General features: G+C 32.7%; 1 protein-coding gene across 1 annotated transcript; it reads left to right on the forward strand.

The window, feature by feature from the left end:
* The first annotated feature begins 5,290 nt into the window (after positions 1-5,290).
* LOC122568987 (mycosubtilin synthase subunit C) lies at positions 5,291-25,487 on the forward strand. Its single transcript, XM_043729401.1, has 14 exons — positions 5,291-5,448; positions 5,632-6,383; positions 11,286-11,421; positions 12,100-12,375; positions 13,599-13,754; positions 14,189-14,415; positions 14,698-14,760; positions 17,340-17,550; positions 17,793-17,960; positions 21,861-22,057; positions 22,309-22,504; positions 22,909-23,269; positions 23,699-24,149; positions 24,815-25,487. Exons 3-14 carry the CDS (start codon positions 11,286-11,288, stop codon positions 24,953-24,955), a joined length of 2,583 nt encoding a protein of 860 aa, XP_043585336.1. The 5' UTR covers positions 5,291-5,448; positions 5,632-6,383; the 3' UTR covers positions 24,956-25,487.
* The last annotated feature ends 45 nt before the right edge of the window (positions 25,488-25,532 follow it).

Genomic DNA, 25,532 nt, shown 5'->3' on the forward strand with positions numbered 1-25,532 from the left:
GTTTCGTAATACATAACTAACACTGCGTTGCGTTACACGCGTTTCCAATTGGATTATTATGCACGGAGCGATGGTAAGTACAAGCGTGAATTTAGAATCGCATCGATTTGTCTTACAAGTCTTCTTTACTCCTCCAGATTCAAACTCGAAAAATACGGTGGCAATATACGTTGCACAGCTTCCCTCGTGATCGAAACGAGGAAAAACACGAACAAACACGATAAGAAGTGTAATAGTGCAATCAGATGGGACGACACGTCGTTAAAGTTTCATGAAGCTGTTCGTTACAGATCGTGTGACAAAAATCGCATGGGTGGGTAATTCCCAATGCAATCTGGAAGTTCCAGTTGCAAATCGAAAGAATGGATTTCAGCCTTAAAAAACGCAAAGTCAAACGCAAGCCACAGTGTCACGCGCGATTATGCGTCACTGGTAATATATATATCAAGCGGTTGATTAATCGGTGCTGGCGTTGCAACTAATAGTAAATGCAAGCCTGTGCCTGCTTACCTACTTTGACAAATTGTTCTATCTCGATCGAACGACTACATTTACTATTCTTTCTCCTGTATCATAAATTTAAGTTACCTATATTGTTGCTTTGTCGCACAGGTATTCATATAATTGGCTAAACATTCTAATGTTTAGAATAAAGAATTTCTGTTGGGTTTTATTACACAATCAAACTTAAAATATCATCCTAATATCTCTCTCTCTCTACATCATCTGCTAGATAGGTATACAATTGGCTGGATATTACAAGATATGCGATAATTGCAACTTTTGGAGATTTTATTATACGATCATGTTTAAAATGTCTAACATAATATTTTCCTACTCTCTGTAACATTGGTTGTAAATCTATATTACCTACATCGTTCTTATATCAAACAAGTATCTATTGGGTTGGCAACTAAGTGATTGCGGATTTTGTTATTAGGTGGTAATGACAAAATCCGCAATCACTTAGTTGCCAACCAAATATATAATTGACTGGAAATTGGAATTTTCTATAACGAAGAATTCTCTTTAGATATTCTTGGACAACCATAGCAACATATTTTATCGTCATAATTTCACACAACCTATGCTGTTCTTTGGTTAAATCGACATACATACGTACCTATAATTGGCGGAAAAATTGAAACATTGTATAGAACAGGGAATTACTTTCAGATTTTATTGCATGATAAGGGGAAAGGATTTACATAGAAAATAAAATGGCATTACGTTTGCACGAATCACTAGGCAGATGCCAAGTAGGAAATTTTGAAGAATGAAACAATTAGTCATAGGTAATGGACATTATACAATAATTAAAAGGACATTAACAATGTTGTGCGCCGTCTCCTTGAGATTATGCAACGAGCAATATTTCATAAATAATTCTCCTTAGCTCCCCTTCGGATATACTGAAGCTGTGATTTACCGTAACAAAATTGTATCTATTCACGACCAATTAAAAATTTTAAGTCAGTTTCTCAGTTATAGTTACGTTAAATCGCTAGTCATTCTATAGAAATTAATCTCATAGATATCGGAAATGATTTATTTGGATTTAGATTTTTAACTAGATAGTATCCTAAGAGAACAGAATTCTAGAATACTACTCAATGTTTAAATTCAAATCTTCAAGAAAAGAATCCTAAAACTTTACTCTATAGTTTATGAATATCACACAGGTGTTAATAACGATTTTCTTTATTTTGATAGAGTTTCGGTCAAAAAATATTCCAAGGTAAAGAAATTTTAAGCTGGAAACTTTTGCTTTCTTAAATACTAAATTTCTCTGTAGAAGATAAATTAATTTCAAACTTTTAGTCGCCAATTCATTATTAATAAGACAACAGGTAATTTATCTTTCCATATAATAATAAAATTTATTGAATGCTCATCTGAAAAATTATCTACAAAATTATGAATAGATGTGAACTACGAATAATTATGTTACGAAAAATGTTTTTCAAGAAGGTAACTTATTTTTTTTATACAATACCACAAATAATAATAGTAATTGTTATTCTAATAGATTTTTCATTAAAATAATAACTCTAACTTGCAATCTTTTTAATTTATCAAGTTCTATGAAACGTAAAGTGATTCTAAACTTTTCGTTGATAATATATTCTACAATGATAAAAATAAAAAGAGAATGTGATAGACTTTTGATCGGAGGGCGACATTCGGCCGTAATAAGCAATAAACAAGCAATAAATCCTTGGAACAAATGTTTCTAAGTGGTTATGATACTTTTGTTTACGTTCTTATAGTCGTAAGTTTGTGTTATAGCCGTCTCCCTAAACGCACATATTTCAACCTGACTGCCAAATTACACTGAAATAAAATTAATGATACACTAAAATTATCCAATGAAAACTGACAAGCAAGAAGTACCTGTATCTTTCATATTCTCATTCCCGTAAGTGCGTATCTTTATGTTATTATCATTTTTTATAAGATGACATTACATGATTCCAACACGATAAATCATGCTTAATGTTGTTTTTGCTCGTTCGGTCGATTATCACGGTTAACATGTTCGTTATATATCTGATTCCTATTTTCTACATTAATATTGTATATTAACAAGAAATGTTCATACGATACCCTGTATTTAAATTCTGAAATATGAATTATTATGAAATGCTTGTCATAATTTTGGGATTTTTATAATCGATACCATACATAATCTACAGTGGCGTAAAAAAATTTCTGGATAAATTTTCAATTTTAAATTGATATTCTTAGAATGATATCAATTGGGTTGGCAACTAAGTGATTGCGGATTTTATCAATAGGTGGTATTGACAATATCCGCAATCACTTAGTTGCCAACCCAATAGATGAATGTGAAATAATATTGGTATTATTATTATTTATTATTATTATTATTATTGTTTTAGGCTTTCGCTAAGAGTTAAGTTAGGCTTTGTATTACAAGTTTAGATAATAAAGTAAAAAAGTAATCATATTATAAAAGTATATGAGTAGATATATAAGTAACATTAGAATAATACTCGTACATGAATATGATAAGTAAAAGAAAATAGTATAATACACAAACACTGTTCTATAATTGTAAACTATTACTTAAAATTATGAAGTTTTGAAAATATAAAATGAAAAATCAAGTACAAAGTTAGCGTTAAGTGCATGTATTACTGGAACTTGAAGAAGTTAATAACACGTTGATCATCAATGACGTTAATCACGGTGGTCATCAATGATTCACGTGTTATTAAACGTTTTAAAATGACAAATGCCATGGATTGAAAAATGTTCAACAACATGAACGACCTAGATAACATTGTGAAAGAAAAAGTGCGCGAATACAATATACAGTCAACTCTTCTATAACACTATTAATTTGTTCTATGTATCTCATTATAGTACACCATACTGTATAGCATACCGTATATGTGTATGTGTAGAACGATCATCCTTTGCTTAGAAATGCTTACAGTCTACTGTGATATATAGTAGAAGTTTAATAGAACGACAAAGTGAAATAATTTTACGATCCACTGATTTTCTTGAGGTCGTCATGACAAACGCGTTTATTCATGATAAAGTTACGTAGAAACGTGTAATTAAGTATAATTCTTAATTCAAGGATTATTGGATATTGTGCCGCGAGCTCGTTCGAGCTTACGATAGAACGAATCGGCTCGCCCTTATTCAATTGTCAGGGTTGTCTACATATCTGCAGATTCCTATCGTGTATAAATAATTACTTAGTAGTAACTGGTTCAATCAAGTGGCAAACAATTTGATTAGCTTAGTTAGTTAATGTTATTCTCTCCCTTTGTTTCCCACTTTCAACCAATTTCGAATAATTCTGTGCAAACTCTGGATTAAACAATTTTAAACGAAGCTAATTTTAAATAAATAAATTCTACGGCAATGCTACAAAATTGTATGCCAAGTACAAACTAATTATTTAAATAATTATAACTAAATTTTGAATAATTTTGTGCAAACTTTGAATCAATTTGAAACAAATCTGATAGAAACTTTCAGGCAATTCGAAGTAACTCGGAAAGAAACTTTTAGCCGTCTGCGCAATCTTGATATGATCCTATGATGCAAACTTTGAATCAATTTGGAATAATTCGGAGAGAGACTTGGTGGCTACTTTGAGCAAACTTTGAGCTACCTTCTCATCAGAAATACGTATCAGCCTCGTATCATCGTTATAGGAAAGAAAAAGCATATTATCACGTCACAGATGAGAAAACCTGTAAAAATTAATTACTATCATTAATTTCACTTTTACTATTCCAATACTTGCTTCTGATCTTGCTAATAACAATGTCTACAGTCTATGGCATAGCGTCGTTTAATCGTTAGGAACGTCATCATAATTGAATGTATCAATTATACATCGCTATCCTAGAAAAAAGCCAGACGACAAAAAGGAGGAGAAAAATGAATAGAACGAAAGAACCTACTTACATGTTGCATTAAAATTACAAAGTCTACAATCTACGCTTCTAGAACTTAATTACGTAGTACTCGATTACTATTGCATACCACATCTCATAGTCTCCAGTTTAGGACATCCTATTACATATATACACATACACTACACTAGTATCATCTCCATTAGGAAATGTAAAAAAGTTACTATAATTATACTACTATATACTGCTATAACTATACTTACATATTACTACTATCAATAAATTCATACACATATTACCATATAGAATATTACTATATCGTATAATTGTTATGGTTGTACTACACTGCTGAAATTTTAAATGTAGCACAACTATAATATGACTCTTGTTAGTAGTAACTACGTTACTGCTACATGTAGCAACATAATACTATACTACTATGCCACTATGATATTCGGAGTACCATGCTATTACCTGTACATGTATTACCATTTCAATAGTTATACTATTCATATGAAATTATATAATATATTATATAAATTTATAGTACGACTATGCAAAACCACTACATATATCTAATGCTATAACTGTGTATATCTAATACTATAATGTTATACTGTACATGATATAATGTTCTAACTATTATTGCAACGTACATAATAACTACTATAATATTGCAATCTATTATACTTGTATAATAAAAATTGAGTTCTTTATCGACGGGCTATCACTGAGGAAGTAACACTTCTTCAGCAGATGACGGTGGTATACAGCCGACACAAAAGATGCAGAGAGATAGATGGTGGTGGCAGGATGGGGGACAACGAACAATTCAGGGTCCTCGTAACCGGTTCCATATAAAAGCACATGCTACGTCAACGGGAGGAGACATTCTCACCGAGTAATCGGACCAGTGATGATCGAGCCCCATATAAGGTCATTGAGTTACCGCCACCCAAACTAGTACCACTCTCTCAATCAGTGTACCCTCACAAATTTTCAAGTGCAACAAGTGTATCAATCGCCATCTCCGTTACTAAACGACGTATGTTTTAAAATACAAGTTTATAAACTGAAAATTTACTAAATAAAACTAAACTAAAATTTAAACAAGGGCATTTAACAAGGGCATATTAAGGCAGAGGATATTATTTTAGATTAGTATTCAATCGATTTTATTGTCTAGAAGATATTAAAGTAACGTATATTTTCTATCGTTTTCATTCAGATATAATAGACAATCGTGAAACGAAGAGAAAGAAGAAAGAGAAAACAAGTGATCGTGCGTAACAAGGAAGGAAAAAAGCGGGAAAATTGTAAAGAGAAAGGAAGAATAACCACAAATGGGAGAACAATCGTAAGTAGAGAAATACAGAAAAGTGAAACATAACATACACGGAAAACACTGCTGTAATATCGCGAAAACTACGTAAAGGAATAATCTCGTTAGAAGAAAAGAAGAATAATCTGAGACTAAAAGGAGACAGAAAAGTCGAAGATATTATACGTTCAACAATTTCAAAATACGTGACAAATCAAAAAGAAGAAGAAGAATCGTGACGAATAAACATTACGAAAATTTCCAGCGGAAGGAAGAAATAAGGAAAACGTCGCCACTAAACAGAGAAGATAAGAGCTTACAATTAGTAAGAAAGTGTGAATACGTGGAAGACTCGCTAAGAAAAAGAAAAAAGAACAGAATCTTGGGAAATTCGAAGAATCCGTTAAATATTATCGTATCTACGAACATATCTACCCATAACGTGAACTCTCGTTGAGAAGTCAAGCGGGCAAGAGTGAAAGTCCGCTGCTTCCTAAATTCTATCGAAGTTTCGAGTGTGCTGCTGCTGGTTCTTTAATAATACCGAGCACCTGTCCGAGTTTTGGTCGAGTTGGTCGCCAGATCTCTGACGAAGAACAGGAAACGATATCAAAGGCGAGACGCGAAAAGGTCAAACCACGTGAGACAGCAGTTCTGAGGTGAGCGAACGCGAAAAGTTCTACGGTGAATTAGTCAGTTGCATCGTGTAGATGATGTTTCATGGAAAACATCGTAACAAACCAGTTGTATAAACGTAGATACATGTACGTTTAGGTCGATTTTCCTATGAGAATGAATGTGCAAAGTCTAGTGAAAGTTGGCGATTAGCCATGGGAAATGATAGGAGGATAGAGCAATTGTTTTGGTTCGTTTTTAATTCTTGCTTTAGCTTAATACCAACGGTTGAGAAGCATAAAAAAATCTGGAAAAATTAGTCTACAATTACTTTGGTCCTTTTCTAATTTTTAGTTTAGTTTAATAACAATTTAGAATTTATTTAATACCATTTTAATACTAATTTAAAAGCGTAACAAGATCTGGAGAAACGAGTTCACAATATATTTCCATTCGTTTTTAATTCTTGGTTTCGTATAATAACAATAATTTAAAATTATAAGAAGATTTAGAGAAATTAGTTTATATTCTTTCTTTTTTTGTGAATCATTGATATCTCACAATATATATGTAGTAGTGTTAATATATCGTTGTAGTCTGAATATAGTGACTGAAGAGAATATAACATGAAATAAATTGATCATTCACTTACGATTAAGTAATTAGGTCCTTAAGTATTTAAAATATGATAATGAAGAATCGGAAAAAATTATACGAATGTTGAAAATATTACAGAGAAATCTATTAAGAAAAAGAATAAGTCTGATGTCTTGACAAAATGAATTTTTAAAGAAAAAATATTACTTGAAATCAATGTAGGTGTTGTAAAATCAGTCTGCGTTTAATTAAATTTGTGTCATCGTTGTCTTGGCGATATTACAGGCAATATTTCAATATTAATAATATTTATCGATAACTAAAATAGACAAAATTTAACATTTCAGAATCACGAGTTTCATTTTATTCTTATAAATTTGATTGAAAATCGCATAAAAGGTTATCATTTAATCAATGTTTCCAGATTCCATTACCATCCACTTAACGTCAAATAAATGTCAATACCTTAACCACTTATTTTATAGGATCAGCTGTAAACCTCCAATTATACCGTAACACTACAATTATGCATCGTAGATTATTAATAAAATGTTTAAAAGCATTGACATTAAAGTTTCCTTTGCTACAATATAAATTACGAGTTACAAATTTACGGTTAAAAATTACGTGATATCATTTGAATTTTACTTGATTATATAACACTAACCATCTTTGTTGTGTAAAATATAACAGTACAAATTAAAAAGGATAATCTAAAACGAGATAATAAAATGCAAGATCTTACGCATCGCTTAAAGTCCAACGATATCAGTCGAATTAAAAATTAATAATAGTTGCCGACTATTTGCTTCAATATGTTTGCATACTTTTGATACTTTCGACACCAAAAAATTGATAATAAAAAGCCTAGATTCCAGAGCATAATAAATCATGAAATCTAGTCGGATACTTTCAATCGCTGGAACAACTTTTCGTTTCTTTCTAGTTATTACAAAATCTAGCAGACTTATATAAGCGTTTCACGCGTCTCTCTGTCGTATCGTCACTTGCGATATCACTGTGAAAACTATGACAGTCACGTTTTCGACTAGTTGCACTTTGACGACTGACTTCCTTTTTTTTTTTTTTAAATCATTATATTAATCGTTATATTCAGTTTTCAACGTGTAAGATAAAAACGCAGAAAATAACGATGCAAATGTTAGAACAACGAAATCAGGATGTAGAAAATTGCTACTGAAAGGTAATGGTGTACGTCATTTGCAACGATCGGTGAAAGTCAACTTCACGATATGAAAATTAATCTTGATTTAGAAAATTGGCAGTTGGAAGCAAGCAGCTGGTATAAAGGATACAAATAAGAAGGTTACAAAATACCTTTGGTACAATACACATACATACATATTGAGTAGTTTTGGTCTTGCAGAATTTATTGATATATTATAGGACCGATTCTAATTTTTTAATGACAGGAATCTTTCTCAAATATTTATTTGCTCGATCAGCATAATAACTTACAAGAGCGTAAAAGAATCGGAAATGGAAGAAATATATACAAAGTAATATTGGCAAGAATAACGAAGGTATTGTTGAGAAAATGTTATTAAAAAATAGATTAATCAAGTATTTTTATGAATTACGATGTAAGTATCGATTTAGAGAAAAAAACTAGTAGGGAAACTTGTTAGAGAAGAGATGAAATGTTTCAAAATATTGGAAACAGAAGGACGAAACTACATCAACGAAAACTAAGGGGAAAAAGTTGTTTAAAAAATCTACTTCGGTAGCTCAAAGGAAATTCATAGTGAATGATACGTACCAATACACCTATAATCAGTAATTTAAGATCTAAAAATCTAAAACCTGCAACCAGAAATCTAAAACGCGTCAAAGACACATTTCCCTTAAACTGTTAATTGTCGCTGTTTAATTATCGGAGTAGAACGTTCTACCTTCTCGTTTCGAGTCGATCAGTGCATCAAATTGATTGAATAAAGTACTTTCACACGTACAACTCAATTATTTTGTAACAGCGAAGGCTACAGATTTACCGTCGCTATTGAATACGATCAGTTAATTATTAATTTTCTTTATTCTACCAACATGACGAAATCGGTGAGTGGAGTAACCTGGCACAGATTACTTCATTCTTACCAACTCACGTGTAAGATAATAATAGATTCCGTGTTTGATAACATCTTAGTGTTTTCTAAAAAAAAAAAAAAAAAATACTAATCATGATTTCTAAAATATCAGTAGCGAAATAGCACGTGTTTCTTTCTTAATCGTAGAATTCAGTTTTGACCCTAGTTTTCTATTGTACTAATTAACAAACAAAAATGGGAAAATTTTATAGATTTTTATTTTGATTTATATATTATTACATTAACACAATAAATATTAATTTTTGTTAACCGTTTACGTCTTGCATTATACAGGGTGGTCCGTAACTGATGATACAATTGGATACGGACGATTGTACGGGGGAAAATAAGGCGAAAATATAGAACAAAATGTTTTCATATGACGCTTCGTTTCCAAAAAAATCGAACATGACAATTTAACACGTTCAAACTTGGCTAATTTCGAACTGGACGAGAGTAAATAATCGACAGGACTATTGTTGTAATTCGTTATAGTCTTAATCTACACGTGAAAATAAGCAAAAAATGTAGAATATATTTTCTTCACGAGATGCTTTGCTTTCGAAAAAAATAGTTTTCAAGATGGCTATATGTATCAGATCGGTGTTAACACTTAGCCAACCTAGCTATAAGTTTCCACTGCGTACTAGTTAAAAAACAAAATCTAGAAATTATTTAAGTGGTTAATTATATTTTGCGGTATACTTAACGATTTCACACCAACATCAAATTAAAAGTATATATTAAAAGTATAAAAAATATAGGTAAAATTAAAAACATTGAAGATAACTAAAGATAAATGTCGCAACTTGAACGTGAAATTAAAAATTCATAATGCATTTTAATATTTTTTTACAGTGTGATATCGTTCGATTTACCGATAGTGTAACTCTTTAATTAATTTTAACACCACTAAATTGGTGTATTTTATTATGTGCCGTACTTTATACGTGGTGCAATTAATTATGAACAATTCCAGGTAAACAATAACTGATGATAACAACAACAAAAAAAAAGAAAACACTTTGCTAAAGTCAAAAAGGGAGATGTCCTTCACAGAGGAGAGATCTTCCTGTTCGGTTGTTTAAGTATTAACTAAGCATATTCCAACTTTGTTTACTTAAAAACGAGGCTTTCGACGGAAGAATATTATTTATACACTCTTGACTCATTTTCGTATAATAACCTCCTGTTGACTGTTTACTCATGTCGATACTTAACCAGGTATACACATATCTGATAAATATTCAAACTCGATATTCTCAGGAACAAAACATCATATGGAAAGATTGTATTGCATAGTTCCGACTTATTTTCTCACGTAGAATAGATATAATATGTGATAATAATAGGAACAATAATCTTAGCGGGCTACCGTCTAGAAGGCAGCAAAATAAGTTCGTTAGAATAAGAACTGAAATAGACAAAAAGGTTTGCTGATTTAGAATATAGAGAATCGCAACTACTTTAATCGCTTCGCGCCATCAGCCAGACGCTTTTCCGACCTTCCGTTTCCTGTTGATAGGAATTTTTTCGCAATTATTATCAATATATCGGCTAATTGAGGAAACACCTGCAAGTTTTCCACGGCAGAACTTAACCTAGCACGTTCCATTCGTCGTTCGGAATTTCAAATTCTCATAGCTATCGATGAATCACAGATAATAGCTCTGATAAACATTTTTAATCCCAAACGACTCACCAGACTCTCCGTCTCTTCCCATTAACCGATAAAGCATGCATTACGTCCATATTATAACTCTGAAGGTGAACGTTGATGTATTTATGGAAAATTGAGAGTTGCAAGAATACTTGCGAATGCACGTAATACGCAGAATACACAAAATATCGAAAATACAGTAAACCATTAGGTAAAACAAATGTCTATTCAAGTTTCATTCTTTTAGTTGCATTCATGGAAATAAAAATTTTCATAGATATTTTGTAAGAATTTTCATTCTAAAATAGTGAAAGTGATTCCTCCAAATGTAAATTTATCTATCATTAAAAATTATAGAAATTATAGAAAAATAATTTTTTAAAGCTATATTTCTCCAGCATTCTCTCTTCGTCGTCGTCACGTAAAGAAAGATAATGAACTTTTACTTTAGAAAAGATTTTTTCCTGAAATTTTTTCTAGAAAAGAATTTTATTAGTAAAAAATAAAGTTGCTTAGAGTAATAACTAGCAAAGGTTCGTTAGATATCGAGAGTCGATTGAAAATCATAAAATTTACACCTACAGATGGGCACTATTCTGCAACAGTCGGTGTTAAAAGGCCGACAGATCAGCAACGCCGGCAAGGAGAAGGATTTGCTTCATAAATTATTCAGTCAAGCGGCGGCAAATTATTCCAGCCAGCTGGCAATCCGCTATGAAGGTACTTGTCATTGATATTCTTAACGGGAAATAAAAGAAGTAAAAAAGAAATAAAGAAGGAAAATACAAACAGGTGACTGGGTGAAAGAAACAAGTAGAAAAATTCCTAACATACTAACACGATCGTTTCGCAATTTGAAAATTCCATAAAGTCAAATAACTTCTCGAAAACTTTTTTTTTTATTTGGAAGAATTTTACAATCAATTCTCATTGAAAACTATAAGTATTCTCGAAAATGAAAATTAATCGCGTAAATAAAAAATAACTCGTCGTTAAACGTACATAATCTAATTTACGAAAATTGAATAATTCCACTATAGAGGGAGAAAACCCTACAATAACGGGCATATAAATAGAGAAAATTCTTATATTAAATTCAATTAAACCTACTTTATAATAATTTTTATATTTATATAATACAATTAATTGGATTTACGCGCGAATAAATATTTTCCTATTTGTCCTCGTTGTGTCTATTCAAACATCTTAGAACCGTTCAACCGACAATAATCGAATGCTCTGGATTTTAATCAAACATGAAATATGACAAATTCTCCACGCATCTATCTGCCTAAGATTACATCCTGAGATTCGAACCTAAAATCGAGCGGTTTTAAATTAAGGCAAACATGAAATATTACATCATTACACATATTATACTTTTATTTTGCAACGCAGATGACGATGGACACGAGTATACTATGCTTTACGATGAATTGAACGAGCTGACTAACAAATTCGCCAGAGTATTCCAAAAATTGGAAAAGCCAGAAAATTTATCGAAATCATTCGTAGCAGTATGTATGAAGCCATCACATCGACTGCCAACAGTGTTAGTTGCCATATTGAAGGCCGGTATGGCGTATCTGCCCTTGGACGCGGAGTTTCCGATGGCCAGGGTGAAACATGTTCTACAAGAAGCGAAACCTTTCGTAGTGGTGATAGAACAAGGAGGTAAATACGATAACACTTGCTCACTTGTCTTCCTCCTCTCCATAAACAGGCTGTTGATCTACTAAACCGGTTTCAGTATTTTCGATGTTCCGCGATATGTACTGCCATTCTGTTTAGTGGACTAAAATTTCACCTAGTTTTCGATTAATCCTTTGCTGTAAGCATATTTTTCTGGTAGCATTAACAATTATGTACATAGCCGAAACGAAGTGTGACTAATAAATTTGTATTTATAGCTGTATTTGTAGCTATATTTGTATTTATATTTCGTATCATGAATTCAAAGACACTCTGTTTGCTAATGTTAGCAGAAATTACTTACTGATTACTCTCGTAGTTTCATTCTCATAGTAGTTGCAAATGGCAAAATACTCAGATGATTATTTAATGACTCAATTACTAATTTCCACGGTTTATTAGACGGGCGTAAGCTAATCGATTTTTTCAAGATCAAACGATTGCTTTTTGGTTTCTGCGTGACACAAATAACACATTAATTTGCTTTAAAAACTTCGTGCCATCTGCATCGAACTATTCTCCAGTAGGCGCACGGTGGAACGTATCGGTCGATGACTTGGTTTAACAAAAATTTCTCCCAAAGAGAAATCTACGCTGTATGTTTCGAAACACATTGTGTTCTCGCCAGGGTTACGAAGAAAAAAAAAAAGAGAAAAGATCCTGTTTCTTTTTCTTTCCTAATTACACTACGTTTCGCGGTAATTGTACAAATATCCGAGTAAAAAATAGAAGTAAAAAGAAAGGAAACGAAGCAAAGTAAAACGTGAGAGAAAAAGATGTGTGTCAAACTAGATCTGCTAGAGAGTATTACGCTGTAAAACGATTTTTCCTTCGAGCAGTAAACGGAAGGACCTTGCTATCTATGCAGATTGGCGTGCTGGACTTTTAAGGTCGACAAAGAACCGCTCCTACGAACGTTCGATTTTCTCTGACTACAAGTCACAACTTCCGGAAGCTTAACGCGGCCACGGTTTCATTGACATTTATCATGTTCATTCGCCCGTTTCACCGCGTAAATAGTTCAGCTGTTTAGCTGAGGGCCGCATCGAAATTCTAATTAGGAACTTTATCGGTACCGGTAGAACCAGGATCCTTTTTAAAAATCTTTCCTTATATATAATCCTACAAAAATCTTTATATATATGTATAAAGTCCTATTGTGTTATAAAGTTATATATCTTATATATAAATATATCTTTTTTAAGCGGATGCATCGATTTATGAGAGAACAAATACGATAACGTATGAACAGTTGTTGAAACAATCTGAAGCTGAGGAGAAGGAGGATTTGGAGTATAACGAGGACCCTGAAAGCACTGCTATCGTTTTGTATACTTCTGGAAGCACGGGCACGCCTAAAGGTACTGTGACCTATTTCTTAGGCCTAAGTGACAAATTTCAGATTTTACGTATATAATAATTAGAGCGCGGATTTCTATGCGTTTACTTATAGAAAACTTGAAAATGGAGGATTGCACAGAATGCACGTAATATGAAAGAATATATAAAATATCCAAAATATAGTAGTTTGTGTAATACTTGCATAATAGTATAGATATAACAGTTGTATAATTTGTATAAATATCCACAGCCTAATAACGCGATATATATAATGAACTATACAAAAAATACATTAGCCAGCTTTGTACGTTGACGTGAAGAATTATAGTACATTATAGTAATTACGTAACACTGGAATTATTCTTTTTTTTTCTTGTTTCTTCTTTACTTTTCCCATCTTGTTCTTAAATCTCGTTTTTACGGCTTTCTATTTTTCTTGATTTCACGATTGAAGGAGTGCTTTTGCCGCACGCGGCTGTGTTAAACCGACTGCAATGGCAATGGCGCGAGCTGCCTTATGCCACCGATGAGCAACATTGTATTTTTAAAACATCTTTGACCTTCGTGGATAGCGTGTCAGAAATTTGGGGACCCCTGTTGCAAGGAAGAACCATAATAATTGTCCCCAAACATATTACCAGGGATCCAGAGAGATTCGTCTCAGTATTAGAGAAGTACAAGGTAAGCAACTACGATTATGTCTAAAACAAAATAGTTGGAAATTTGTTATTTACAAAAAAAAGAACAGAAATAAAGAAGACAAAGAAATTCACGGAAAAGAAAAATCTTTGAGAAAAGAAAAAGAAAAGAAAGGAAATCTCATTTTTTAATCTCGAATCTTTCTTTCATACGACAAACTTTGAACATTATATGGTATATTTGAAAAATTATTTTCATTTACCGTTAAAAAGATTTTTATTCTGCAACATATTCCATAAACTTTATCTACGATAATTATTTCAGATTCAACGATTGGTGCTGGTCCCATCGTTACTGTACTCTATGCTGATGTACTTGAATCTACGGGTAAGATAATAATCGGAAATAATAACCACGCACTCAGGTTCTCAGATCGTAGATCATAGATCATAGATCGTAGATCATAGATCGTATATCGTAAATCGTAGATCTTGTATGATAAATATCCTTCCCACTTATGTTTCAATTACAGATATAAATGACGTAAACATTGTTAAGTGCTTCTGTATCAAGCTATTTCTAAGCACCTTCAACAGATTAACGTTCCAGATACCGACACGTCCCTTTCAATAGACGCAATCTTTATGCATTAGATCCGCTATTCGCGAACGGCAAACGTTACGTCGAAATCCGTGTGTTTCGCCATCGTTTCTCATATTCATTGTTACGAGAAAAAGAAAAAAAGCAGAATAATCTAACGACGGGGATAAAAGCATGAAAATTGATTAACCGACGCAGATTAACTTAATCGTTCAGATTGTACGAAGTTAGTGCAGAAAGTACTACCAGTTTAAATGTAGAAACCGTGTTAAACGATGGAATGTACTTATAGAAGGTCACCTAGCTTCATTCATGTATTGACATAAGCAAAGTTTTCTGTTTGCCTATTTTAATAATACTGTCGCTGTATCGTATTGTCGTTTAAAATTGACTGGTTTTACAATTTTATTTTCAAATTTCTACAGTTCTTTCCCGCCATGATATAATGACTTCCACAAGGATAACTAAAAGAATGATATAATGAATTTTATTTTGTTTTTTATGTATTGGTACTTTTATGTATTGTTATGGACTGGTACTCGTCAAAGTGTAAAAGGGTCCTACAATCTGTTTATGGAACCCCAGTTAACCAGTTTCCTCGTTTTGTACAACCTCCTACATGTTTTTACAATTTTTATTGAGTATCATTCAATATGATGATATCAGTTATTAGGAAAATTCCGGATCGATCGCTAGATCGCTAGATGCTAACACTAGAAATACCACACCAGTCAAAATGACTGGTTCTACAAGTCCCTTAGTCCCAGATGGATTAATAATACCAAAAATCTACTACATAACATGGAATTGCTTCTGTAAGAAAGTAATAAATCAATAAATATAAAAATATTCTATTATTACGTATTTTTTAATTTAAGTCATTTTGACTGGTTTTGGTAGAAATAGCTATCGGTAGTTCTATCGTTAAAGATCCCGCCGATGACGCTTCTGCGCTTCTCGAAAGCTGTAAAAATTCTTCCAAAAGGCATTCACCGCCGTATTACAGCAATTAACGATAACAGAGTTATGAATGAGTTATCGGTAAGAATCGGTTATCGGGAAATCAATAGGGACAGAGAAACTGTAGCTGATAGTAAACATTCAGGCTGGCCGTCTCTGTTTACAGACGAGCTCGAGAACGTGTCTGCGATTTCATTGCAAATGATATTCATTGCAGTTTCTTTTTTTGCAAAACTTAGAGTTGTTTATTCGATAATGATTCGCGAGAAACGATGATTTAAAGGATTGCGTAAGAAGATGGTTATGTGAAGCGACGGTGGAAACGTATGACAAAGTTATACAAAAACTCACGCGACGTTACGATAAATATTGAAATAGGGCTGGTAATTGTATTAGAAAATAACTTAGTATATATAATAAAATTATAGACGAAGAAGACATTTCAAGATGCATTTATATCGTTGTTATTTCAAAACGAGCATTAATTTTCAGACAACGCTCGTGTGTCTATCTATTCGATCTGTAAAATGTATAAAATATTTTACAAATTCGCGTATTTCTATGTTTTTCTATGTATCTAAGTATTGGGTTGTCCGAAATGTTTCTTTCGTTTTATAAGGAAATAATACACGCACAATGTTTATCGTTCTATATTAGTTTATTGAATTATGCACGAACGTAGTAATAGAAAAAGATCGAAATGGATCATACCTAATTCAATAAAATAATATAAAACAGAAATTGTTGTTCATCTATTATCACCTTATGAAACGAAAGAAACTTTTCGGACAACTTAATATTCAACCGACCGAGTTCAAGTAATTGACTCGGTATATTTATAACCAAGTGTCGATCCAAATGATCTTTCTTATGTGAACATCAGATAGCAGGAAAATTTCTGAAGCTAATCACTTCCCTGAGTCAGTCTGTTTTAAAATACATTATTTCGTTATACATGTCTACATAAATTAATCGTCTTTTCATAATAATCGTCGTAGTTCATAATAAATTAGATCCTATGTTTTACAAGATATAAACCATTAATCGCCTGTATTAATACATTAAAGTTGAATATTCCACGATTAAGTAACCCAATTGCGTTAACAACCCAAGTATAGCTCAAGGTCATCGAAATCACCGACGAGGAAGCTTTTCAATTGTTCGATCGTAACTCAATCTATTAAGACTTAATAATAGCAATCGAGGATAAATATAGAACTAGTTTATGATCAAATAACAATTAAAACTCGATGATTGAGACACGAATCACGTATTAACATTGCCCTTGGATTGATGCTTGATTAAACAATTAACGCGCTTTAAGATTGCCTTCATTACGCTTTAAATGACGGAGATTGATCATGTTAGTTAGCAAGTATTGCCTTAACACCATTGACTGGTTTCAGAACAAGGACAGCGTGCTACGTTCTCTAAGACTTTGGATATGCTCTGGAGAAATGTTGCCAGTTTCGCTTGCGGATCAATTCTTTGTAACTTTCGGCGATGATAGTAAAGTCTTGGCGAATTTCTATGGAAGCACGGAGATCATGGGAGACGTTACCTATCATCTGTTGACCAATCGGAAGCAACTACAGAATGCGCAGAAAGTGCCAATTGGTAATTGGAAAATTGCTACTTTTTTAAGAACAAAGTATGATAATCAAATATGAGACGAATAGTAATAATTGTGGAAATAAGTTCAAAGAATTTTCCAAACAACTAATTACCTAGCCGTATGAACAATAAATTCGAATAACTGTTCACGGTACTGAAATGATTTGCAAATTTCGCAAGTTTTCAATCGATAGATTCAAACTTCGAAAACAAACGAGTAGAGTGGAACGGATTTTTGATTACAGGCAAGCCATTGGACAATTGCGTTATTTATATCGTGAACAAAGAGATGCGGCTGGTACCGCAGGGCGAAGTCGGAGAACTGGTAGTCGCCGGAAAGAACCTTGCAACAGGATATATCCGCGACGACGAGTCCCGCAAGTTTCAGGATAATCCTCATGCCATCGATCTAGGTAAAAATTTCACGGTTTTAACCCTTTCCACTCGACGGCCCTTTCGGTCAGGCTTTTTTTTTTTTTATTTAATACTTTACATTCACAATTTGTCCAATTTGGACATTTGGTAGAATTTCGGTCAGGCGTAGCAGCAACTCGAGATGATTTTGCGCGTATGTGAAGAGTGTCTTGTAGGTAATATAAAATGATTTTATACAAAAATTAACTTAAAAAAACATTATATTTTAATAATCTATTATATATTTACATCTTTGAACATATCATTTTTTAATATTTTCTGTGTATTTTTTTACGATAATTTATAAAACATCTGGCCAGATGCATCCTTGGCTTGTCGGGACAAGTATCGCAATTATAAGTTGTTTCGTGTCTTTCTCCTGCTTTGTTTCGGTGAGAACACACCTTACAATCCTTTTTTTCTTCTTGTTAAAATTACATGGAGCTTTCCATTTAACCGAATTCCATCACAGTTAACAGTCGACGTGGAAGGTCGATCTCGCGGTTGTCGAATATCTCCTTTCAACTGGTCTACTAAGTTTTTATTAATCGCAGCTGCTTGGAGTGGCCTTTCGTTCTTTATCTTTCTTACAGAATATATGAATTAGCGAAACAAATTTCCAAATCCATTTTTTTGGAGTTTCTAAATTTACAAAACTAGAATACTTGTGTCACGATCGTCGAATCTGAACTAACGCCAGAGACGTTGCCAGAACCATAGTTTCAGAAGACTTTGAGTATAAATATTTCATCTCCATCTTAAAGCGTAACACTTTACACTTCATAACAAACAATATAAAGAAGGAATCTATTTACGAACCGATACTGCGCTCTCATCAATTGGAGAGGTCGAAATCTAGCATAAACGGGGGCCATTGCCTCTCATTCTCCTCTCAAGTTGCCACACGGAACGCCGTGGTGACAGAAAATAGCCTCTCGGGTGCAAAGGGTTAAATTTTTTTCCTATGAGGATAAAGATATTTTTTTATATTATTTAATTTGTAATTTACAATTTTCCCAGCTGAACATTTGGTAAATCTTTCTAACTTAATTGCTAAATAACATGTGGATGGCTACCCCCAGCGGGATACCATCTTCGAGTTTGACTATTTTATTTCTTTAGTGAGGTCAGCAGGGTGTTTTCTTTTTAGTCTTCTTTCTAGGAGAGTTTTGCTCGCTTCAGCAGCCGGCTGGTTTGGATGTGTTCTTCTCTTGTATTTTTCTGCGTACCTGCCGATTTCTTCTTTGACTGTTGGTATTTTTAAGTCTTCGCGTATATCCTCGTTTCTGACGTACCATGGGGCGTTGACTATTGTTCTCAGTATCTTCGATTGTAGCGACTCTAGTTTATTTATGTGACTTATTGCTGCTGTCCCCCATAGTGGTATTCCGTACATCCGAATTAATTTTATTATCGTTTTGTAGATTTTTCATTTATTTTCTATGCTGAGTTTAGAACTTCGACTAGTTAACCAGTACATTTGTCTTCTTTTTATCCATATTTTGTCTATAATTGATTTAGTATGTTGCTTCCATGTGAGTTGTGTGTCTAAGTGGAGTCCTAGGTATTTAGCTTGCCTTGTTTGTGTTTTGTTGTGTCTTGCCTTGTGCGTGCCATTCAATAATAAAGATACTTTTTTTTTTATTTAGAAGTAGTTTACAATCAATTCTCATTGAGGATTATAAGTAAATTATTCTGGCATGGTACTATAACGTGAATAATAAATGATTATCGTATGTCTGATGCTAGCTGAATCTAATATTTAAATCTAAAGGGTAATGTCTTTTTAGCCTGCGCATCTGATCCGTCGTGTCAAGTAATTGAGTAACTAGTGGGTTTTGGTGGTTGTTAATTCTTATGTTATGTCTATTACTGAATTTGGATATTTCCTCTTTAACTGTAGGTATCTTAAGGTCACGATGTATTGTTTCGTTGGTAACATACCAAGGTGCATCTATTAAGGATCTTAGAGTTTTCGATTGGAATCGTTGAAGAATTTCTATGTTGAAATTACTCGCTGTTCCCCATAGTTGGATCCCATAGGTCCAAACATGTTATGTAGCATTATTTTACTCTGCACGCTTAAGTTGGAACGTCTGCCTATGAGCCAGTAGAATATTTTTAATTTTAATTTAGGTTGTTTGGATTTATCTACGATGTGTCGTTTCCATGTCATTCTTCTGTTCAGAATCATGCCCAGATATCTGACTGAATCTTTGTTTGGAATTGGAATATTATTTATGGTCACCTTTGTGTAGGATTGTTTTCGCAGTGTGAAGGTTATATGACTGGATTTATTTTCATTTATTTTGAAGCGCCATTTGTGGAACCATTTTTCCATAGAGTCGAAACCTCGCTGGAGAGTTGAAGAGGCAATTATCGGGTCTGAGTGAGATGCTAATAAAGCTGTGTTATCAGCAAATGTCGCTGTGGTTATCTCTGTTAAAATTGATAAATCGACAGTGTAGATGGTGAACAGCAGAGGTCCGAGGACACTGCCTTGAGGTATGCCAGCTTCTATTGGAAATGTTGCGGTTATAGCGTCTAAGTATTTAAATCATGAACAGCCTATTGGTTAGATGTGATTTTAAGACGGAGTAGTAGGTGTATGGTAGGATTTTCTTTAATTTAAACAAAAGTCTTTCATGCCACACTTTGTCGAACGCCTGCTAAATGTCCAAAAATACCTCAGAACGATATTTTTTCTTTTCTAAATCTTGGCTGATTTTATGAGTTAAACGATGAATTTGCTCTATCGTAGAATGTTGCTTCCAAAAACCGAATTGATGATCTGGAATTTCAAATCCTTTAAGAATGGAAGGAGTCGTTTCGTTAGCATTTTCTCAAATAGGATAAAGATATGAAAATGAAAATTCATCGATATATCAACGTATAAATTACAAAAAACAGAGAAGAATAAAACGTCGATAGAAAAGGGTAAACGTGTTATATTTCGAGAATTCGTAATCTTATATTTATATCTAGATTCAGCCACTTATCTACTATAGAAAATTCTATTTATTTCTTATTTTTCAATCTTTCTTAGTTCTCTCGTTTCCGTAGTTCTTCGATCAAAGTTCAATCTAATGAATGAACAATAATTAAAAACTAAAGAAATAAAAGGGACTGAAGAAGTTTGAAAAACGAAATAAGAGATGAGAAGAAATATCATCGAGAATTTGATCGATATTTGTAACTTTTTCGATGCAAACAAGAGAAACAAATTGCGAGCGTGCATCTTGGAGTGTACACACGAGCTTCTATCTTGCTTCCTTTTTTTCTCTGCTAGCCAGCTACCATAATCTCGTTAAGAATATAACGTTCGACCTTATTTCACCAGGGAAATAATTCTCGCAAACACCGTAGAAATCCCCTGTTGTTTTCATTCGTATCGCCGATAGACATGATTCACCGTATTGTAGTGAAAATTTATTTATCCACGACGCGTCTCATTACACGTGACACGTGATCGATAACCACGTGTAGTTATATCGAATGGATTACCGTGGATAGTATGGAAATGAGATGAGAAATACCGAAAGAAAAAAAAGGTAAAAAAATATTGTACAGCATCAAGACGTTTTAACGTTTCCGGGATTTTAATTTCGACGCATCGCTGTGCATTATGTTCGGAACACGCCTGGTATTTATATTCTCAAAGCGATGATTCTTTTCTTATCGAGAAAAGATTTAATTATATCAAATTACTTGTATGAAAAGATTTAATTGAAAAGACGATCCTTCTCTAAAAACGTAGAATTCCATCAACTGACATTATAACAACTGACGTTTATTATATGGAAAGATTTGCGAAAAAATGTTGTTGAAAATACCGAAAATTCGTTTTAAGCTCTGTTAGCATAATATAAAAATTAATATCTAATTTTCGGTTTGAACAGAACACTCGAGGATTTATTGCACTGGAGATTATGCAAGAATATCGAAAGGAGTGATCGTGTACGAAGGACGCGTAGACTCGCAAATTAAAGTTAGGGGACACCGTGTGGACCTCGCGGAAGTGGAGAAAGCAGTGTCAAAGGCACCTGGTGTCGACAAAGTGGTTGTCCTCTGTTACAAACCCGGTGAATTGTCTCAGGTACCATTAGTAAAATTGTTTTAATATCTCTGATATAATATTATTATATATCATATTATAGATATCCTACAAATAATGCATCGAATAACGATTATACATATAACATAAAACATAGTACATACAATTACAAGATAGTTGTATCGAACATAATAAAAAATCAAAGCTATAAAATAACGCATAGAATAATATTATATGAAATTACATGTACATAAAAAATATTACATACAATCGTTTGTATATCAAATTTTCAGGCACTACTTGCTTTCGTAACTGTTACAAACGATTCGTCCAGTTGCACTGTAAAAATTGAAACGTTTCTGCAAGCCAATCTACCGGTATACATGTTACCACGCGTCCTCATCGTGCATAATATTCCTCTTTTAACAAACGGGAAGACTGATCGCCAAACACTGCTCAAGCAATACGAATCTTCTCATCTCAATAACGGTACCTGTATAACTTTCAATTTATCTATTCATTTTATCAAAACATCTATCACACAAAATAATCTGAATTTCGGTACACATTGCAATGATCAAATTATTATAATCAATTGTAAATTACCTCCTATTCGAGGTTCAAGTAAGAATGAACTTGGAAATACGCTTCAAGGGATATATTTCTCATTACAAGAAGCATTGTTAAATGTTGCAACATTTAAATAATGTAACATTAATGTAATAAGGATTTCAATTATTTATGTGTAATGTTAAGTATTCTGATAGGAATTATTTTGGTCACATATGAACCGTGGATAACAATTAATGGTCAAATATATATTATAACAACAAAGATAAGAATTCAGAGTTAATTATAATATATATTATTAATTATATGAATATTATATACAGAGAATGAGCAATACATGAACTGTGACTACACCGGCGTACCTGAAGCAGACTTAGCAAAGGCAAAAGTTCTGTTTCCAACGGTGGCGTCTGTAATTGGTGGAGGAAGTCGCGCAGACATTAGTATCGATGCAAATTTCTACGAGATTGGCGGAAACTCCTTGAACTCGATTTACACGGTAACAAAGCTACAAGATCAAGGTTACGAGATAGGAATCACAGAGTTCATCATGGCGAAGAATTTGGGTGAGGTGCTCAACCGAATGAAAACCAGCACGGATGGCGAACCGATTGAAAATGGTCTTAACAAGGAAGAACATTTCTTTGAGATGTTGAACGATTCTCATAAAGAGGATGTGACAGAGTACGTAGAATTCACTAAATTTGAAATCTTTTTTGTGAGGAATTTGGAGCGAGAGATAAATCATTAAAAGTGAAATTATAGAGATGCGAATTATTTATCATACTTATGTGGAGACAATCTAAGATTTAGATTTAGTAAAGAGAAGAGTCATGTTTATCCAATGGGAATCTGAGATATAAATAAAATCATTTGTCATATTCATAATGGACACTTAAGATTTAAGACAAATTAATAAAGTAAAAGTCTAAATAAAATAAAATATGCTTCTTATGGGATGGAATATCAAGATTTAAATAAAATTACACAGATGAAAATCATTTGTCATACTTATAGAATGAAAGAGATGGCCATGAATAAGTATAGAAATAGTACTGTCATCTAAAATATATAAATTTTATCATAGAGAAAGATAATTTCTTTGTTCCACAGGATTATTACAGAAAGTTTCTACAGAAAAGCAGACTTAGAACAGTGGTTAATGCAAGATATAGTAAAGGAAGATTACCGTATAATGATGGAGTTGCTTTGGAAACCATTGGTAGAAAAGAATTTAAGTTTCGCAATAAAATCGTCACAAGATGGCAGAACGATCGGCGTAGCATTAAACTTCGATCTCTGGGACGAGCCTGAGTTAATTCTCGATTCCAAATTAATGATCGTTTTCGACTTCTTGGAATATCTTGAAGCACCCATTAGAGAAAGGAAATTGCCAAAAGGAACGGGTCAGATTATTCATAATTTCATGATGGCAACGAGCAGTGACCTAAATCCAGCTGAAAATATAATTTTGATGAAAGAGATGGAAGAATATTGTTTACAATTGGCTAAGAGAAAAGAATATGCTGGAATTTTCACCACCAACACCAGTCCACTAACACAGGTATTAATAATATGTTAAATATACAATTAATTTATTAAAAATGACACTAGCTTATAGTTTAAAATCTTTAACGAAATTGTAACGAAAGAGACATACTTCTATCACACAATTCCTATGCGAATAGACCATGAAAATTGAATTACACGAAGAACACATTATTGCTAATGTTATATCGAGCATCTCACGAACGTCTTAATCTCCTCTCTTATTATTCTTAAAGCAACCTGAGAAACTTTCCTTCTAGATCATCTAACTTTTGAACTTTTTTCAAATTCCCGCCAGAAGCAACGGTTAACGGAATAACAGAATCATCTCCCCCTCCTCTTTTTTTTCTATTGACTTTTTCCAAATAAAAATACTAATTTTAGGTTTGAAAATATTATTAAATATTATTTCAATATAATATTATTTCAATAAGGTTAAAATATTATTTCATTGTTATTTCATATATTCAAAGCAACATTTCGTAAATTTTACTCAGATCAATCAAACTTTTAAACTTATATTAAAATTCTTGTGAAAAGTATGTGTTATCAGAATCACACATCCTCCCTCAGTTTTTCTTTCCAGTTAACTTTTTTCAATAGATTTTAATTACTAATTTTATATTGAATTTTGTAAATATTTTAAGAATATTAGTTTTATCATTATTTTGTTTATTATAGCAACTCGGTATAGACGTGTTTGGATATGAAACAATGCTGACTTACCAAGTAAACAGGTACATTGCTCCAGATGGTACGAAGCCCTTTGGAAAAGCGCCGGACAGTCAATTGGCAATTTGCTCGTTGAAAATGATCTCTTAATGTACCCTGGAAACCAACCGGAAATATTAGCGTTTCGAATTGCACGAGAGTACGACGCTCGTACCAAGTTGAAGTGAAGTTAATAAGCATGTCTGTATTTATATCGATATACTCTCAGATATGACATTAGGTATTAATATGCTCCAATTGTATAAGCTACTGTGTAAGCTACGGTCTATCTAAAATAGTTTCATTCCTGTGATTGTTTTGTGTTTAGTATATGATTATTATTATTATTAATTGTTATATAATATATATATATATATTATTACGGGTATATTATATACCCGTAATGTTAACTTTTCGCAAAACATTATTAATATTTTTGTACATAGAGTAGAGTATATACGTATATACCTAATAGATTATTAGGATTAGATACATATATATTCCGATTGCTCACTGAATATTCGAAATAATTATTCAAATGTTATGTTAAGAATATTAGATGCCAAGATATATAGGTTATGTAAATTATGATACGTATGAAATAAGTAAATTACTAAATGATTGAATAAAAAAAGTTCGTATACCTTTTGATGTTCTTCTCCTAAATCTCCAAAGTCGATTTAGATAT

The sequence above is a fragment of the Bombus pyrosoma genome, linkage group LG7, assembly GCF_014825855.1.
Source record: "Bombus pyrosoma isolate SC7728 linkage group LG7, ASM1482585v1, whole genome shotgun sequence".
Taxonomy (NCBI): Eukaryota; Metazoa; Arthropoda; class Insecta; order Hymenoptera; family Apidae; genus Bombus; species Bombus pyrosoma.

Coding starts and splice junctions, on each gene's coding strand:
- LOC122568987 (XM_043729401.1), top strand. CDS start 11,286: ATGGGCACTATTCTGCAACAGTCGGTGTTAAAAGGCCGACAGATCAGC. Junction 14,761..17,339: donor TGATGTACTTGAATCTACGG/GTAAGATAATAA, acceptor GACTGGTTTCAG/AACAAGGACAGCGTGCTACG. Junction 22,058..22,308: donor AACCCGGTGAATTGTCTCAG/GTACCATTAGTA, acceptor TCAAATTTTCAG/GCACTACTTGCTTTCGTAAC.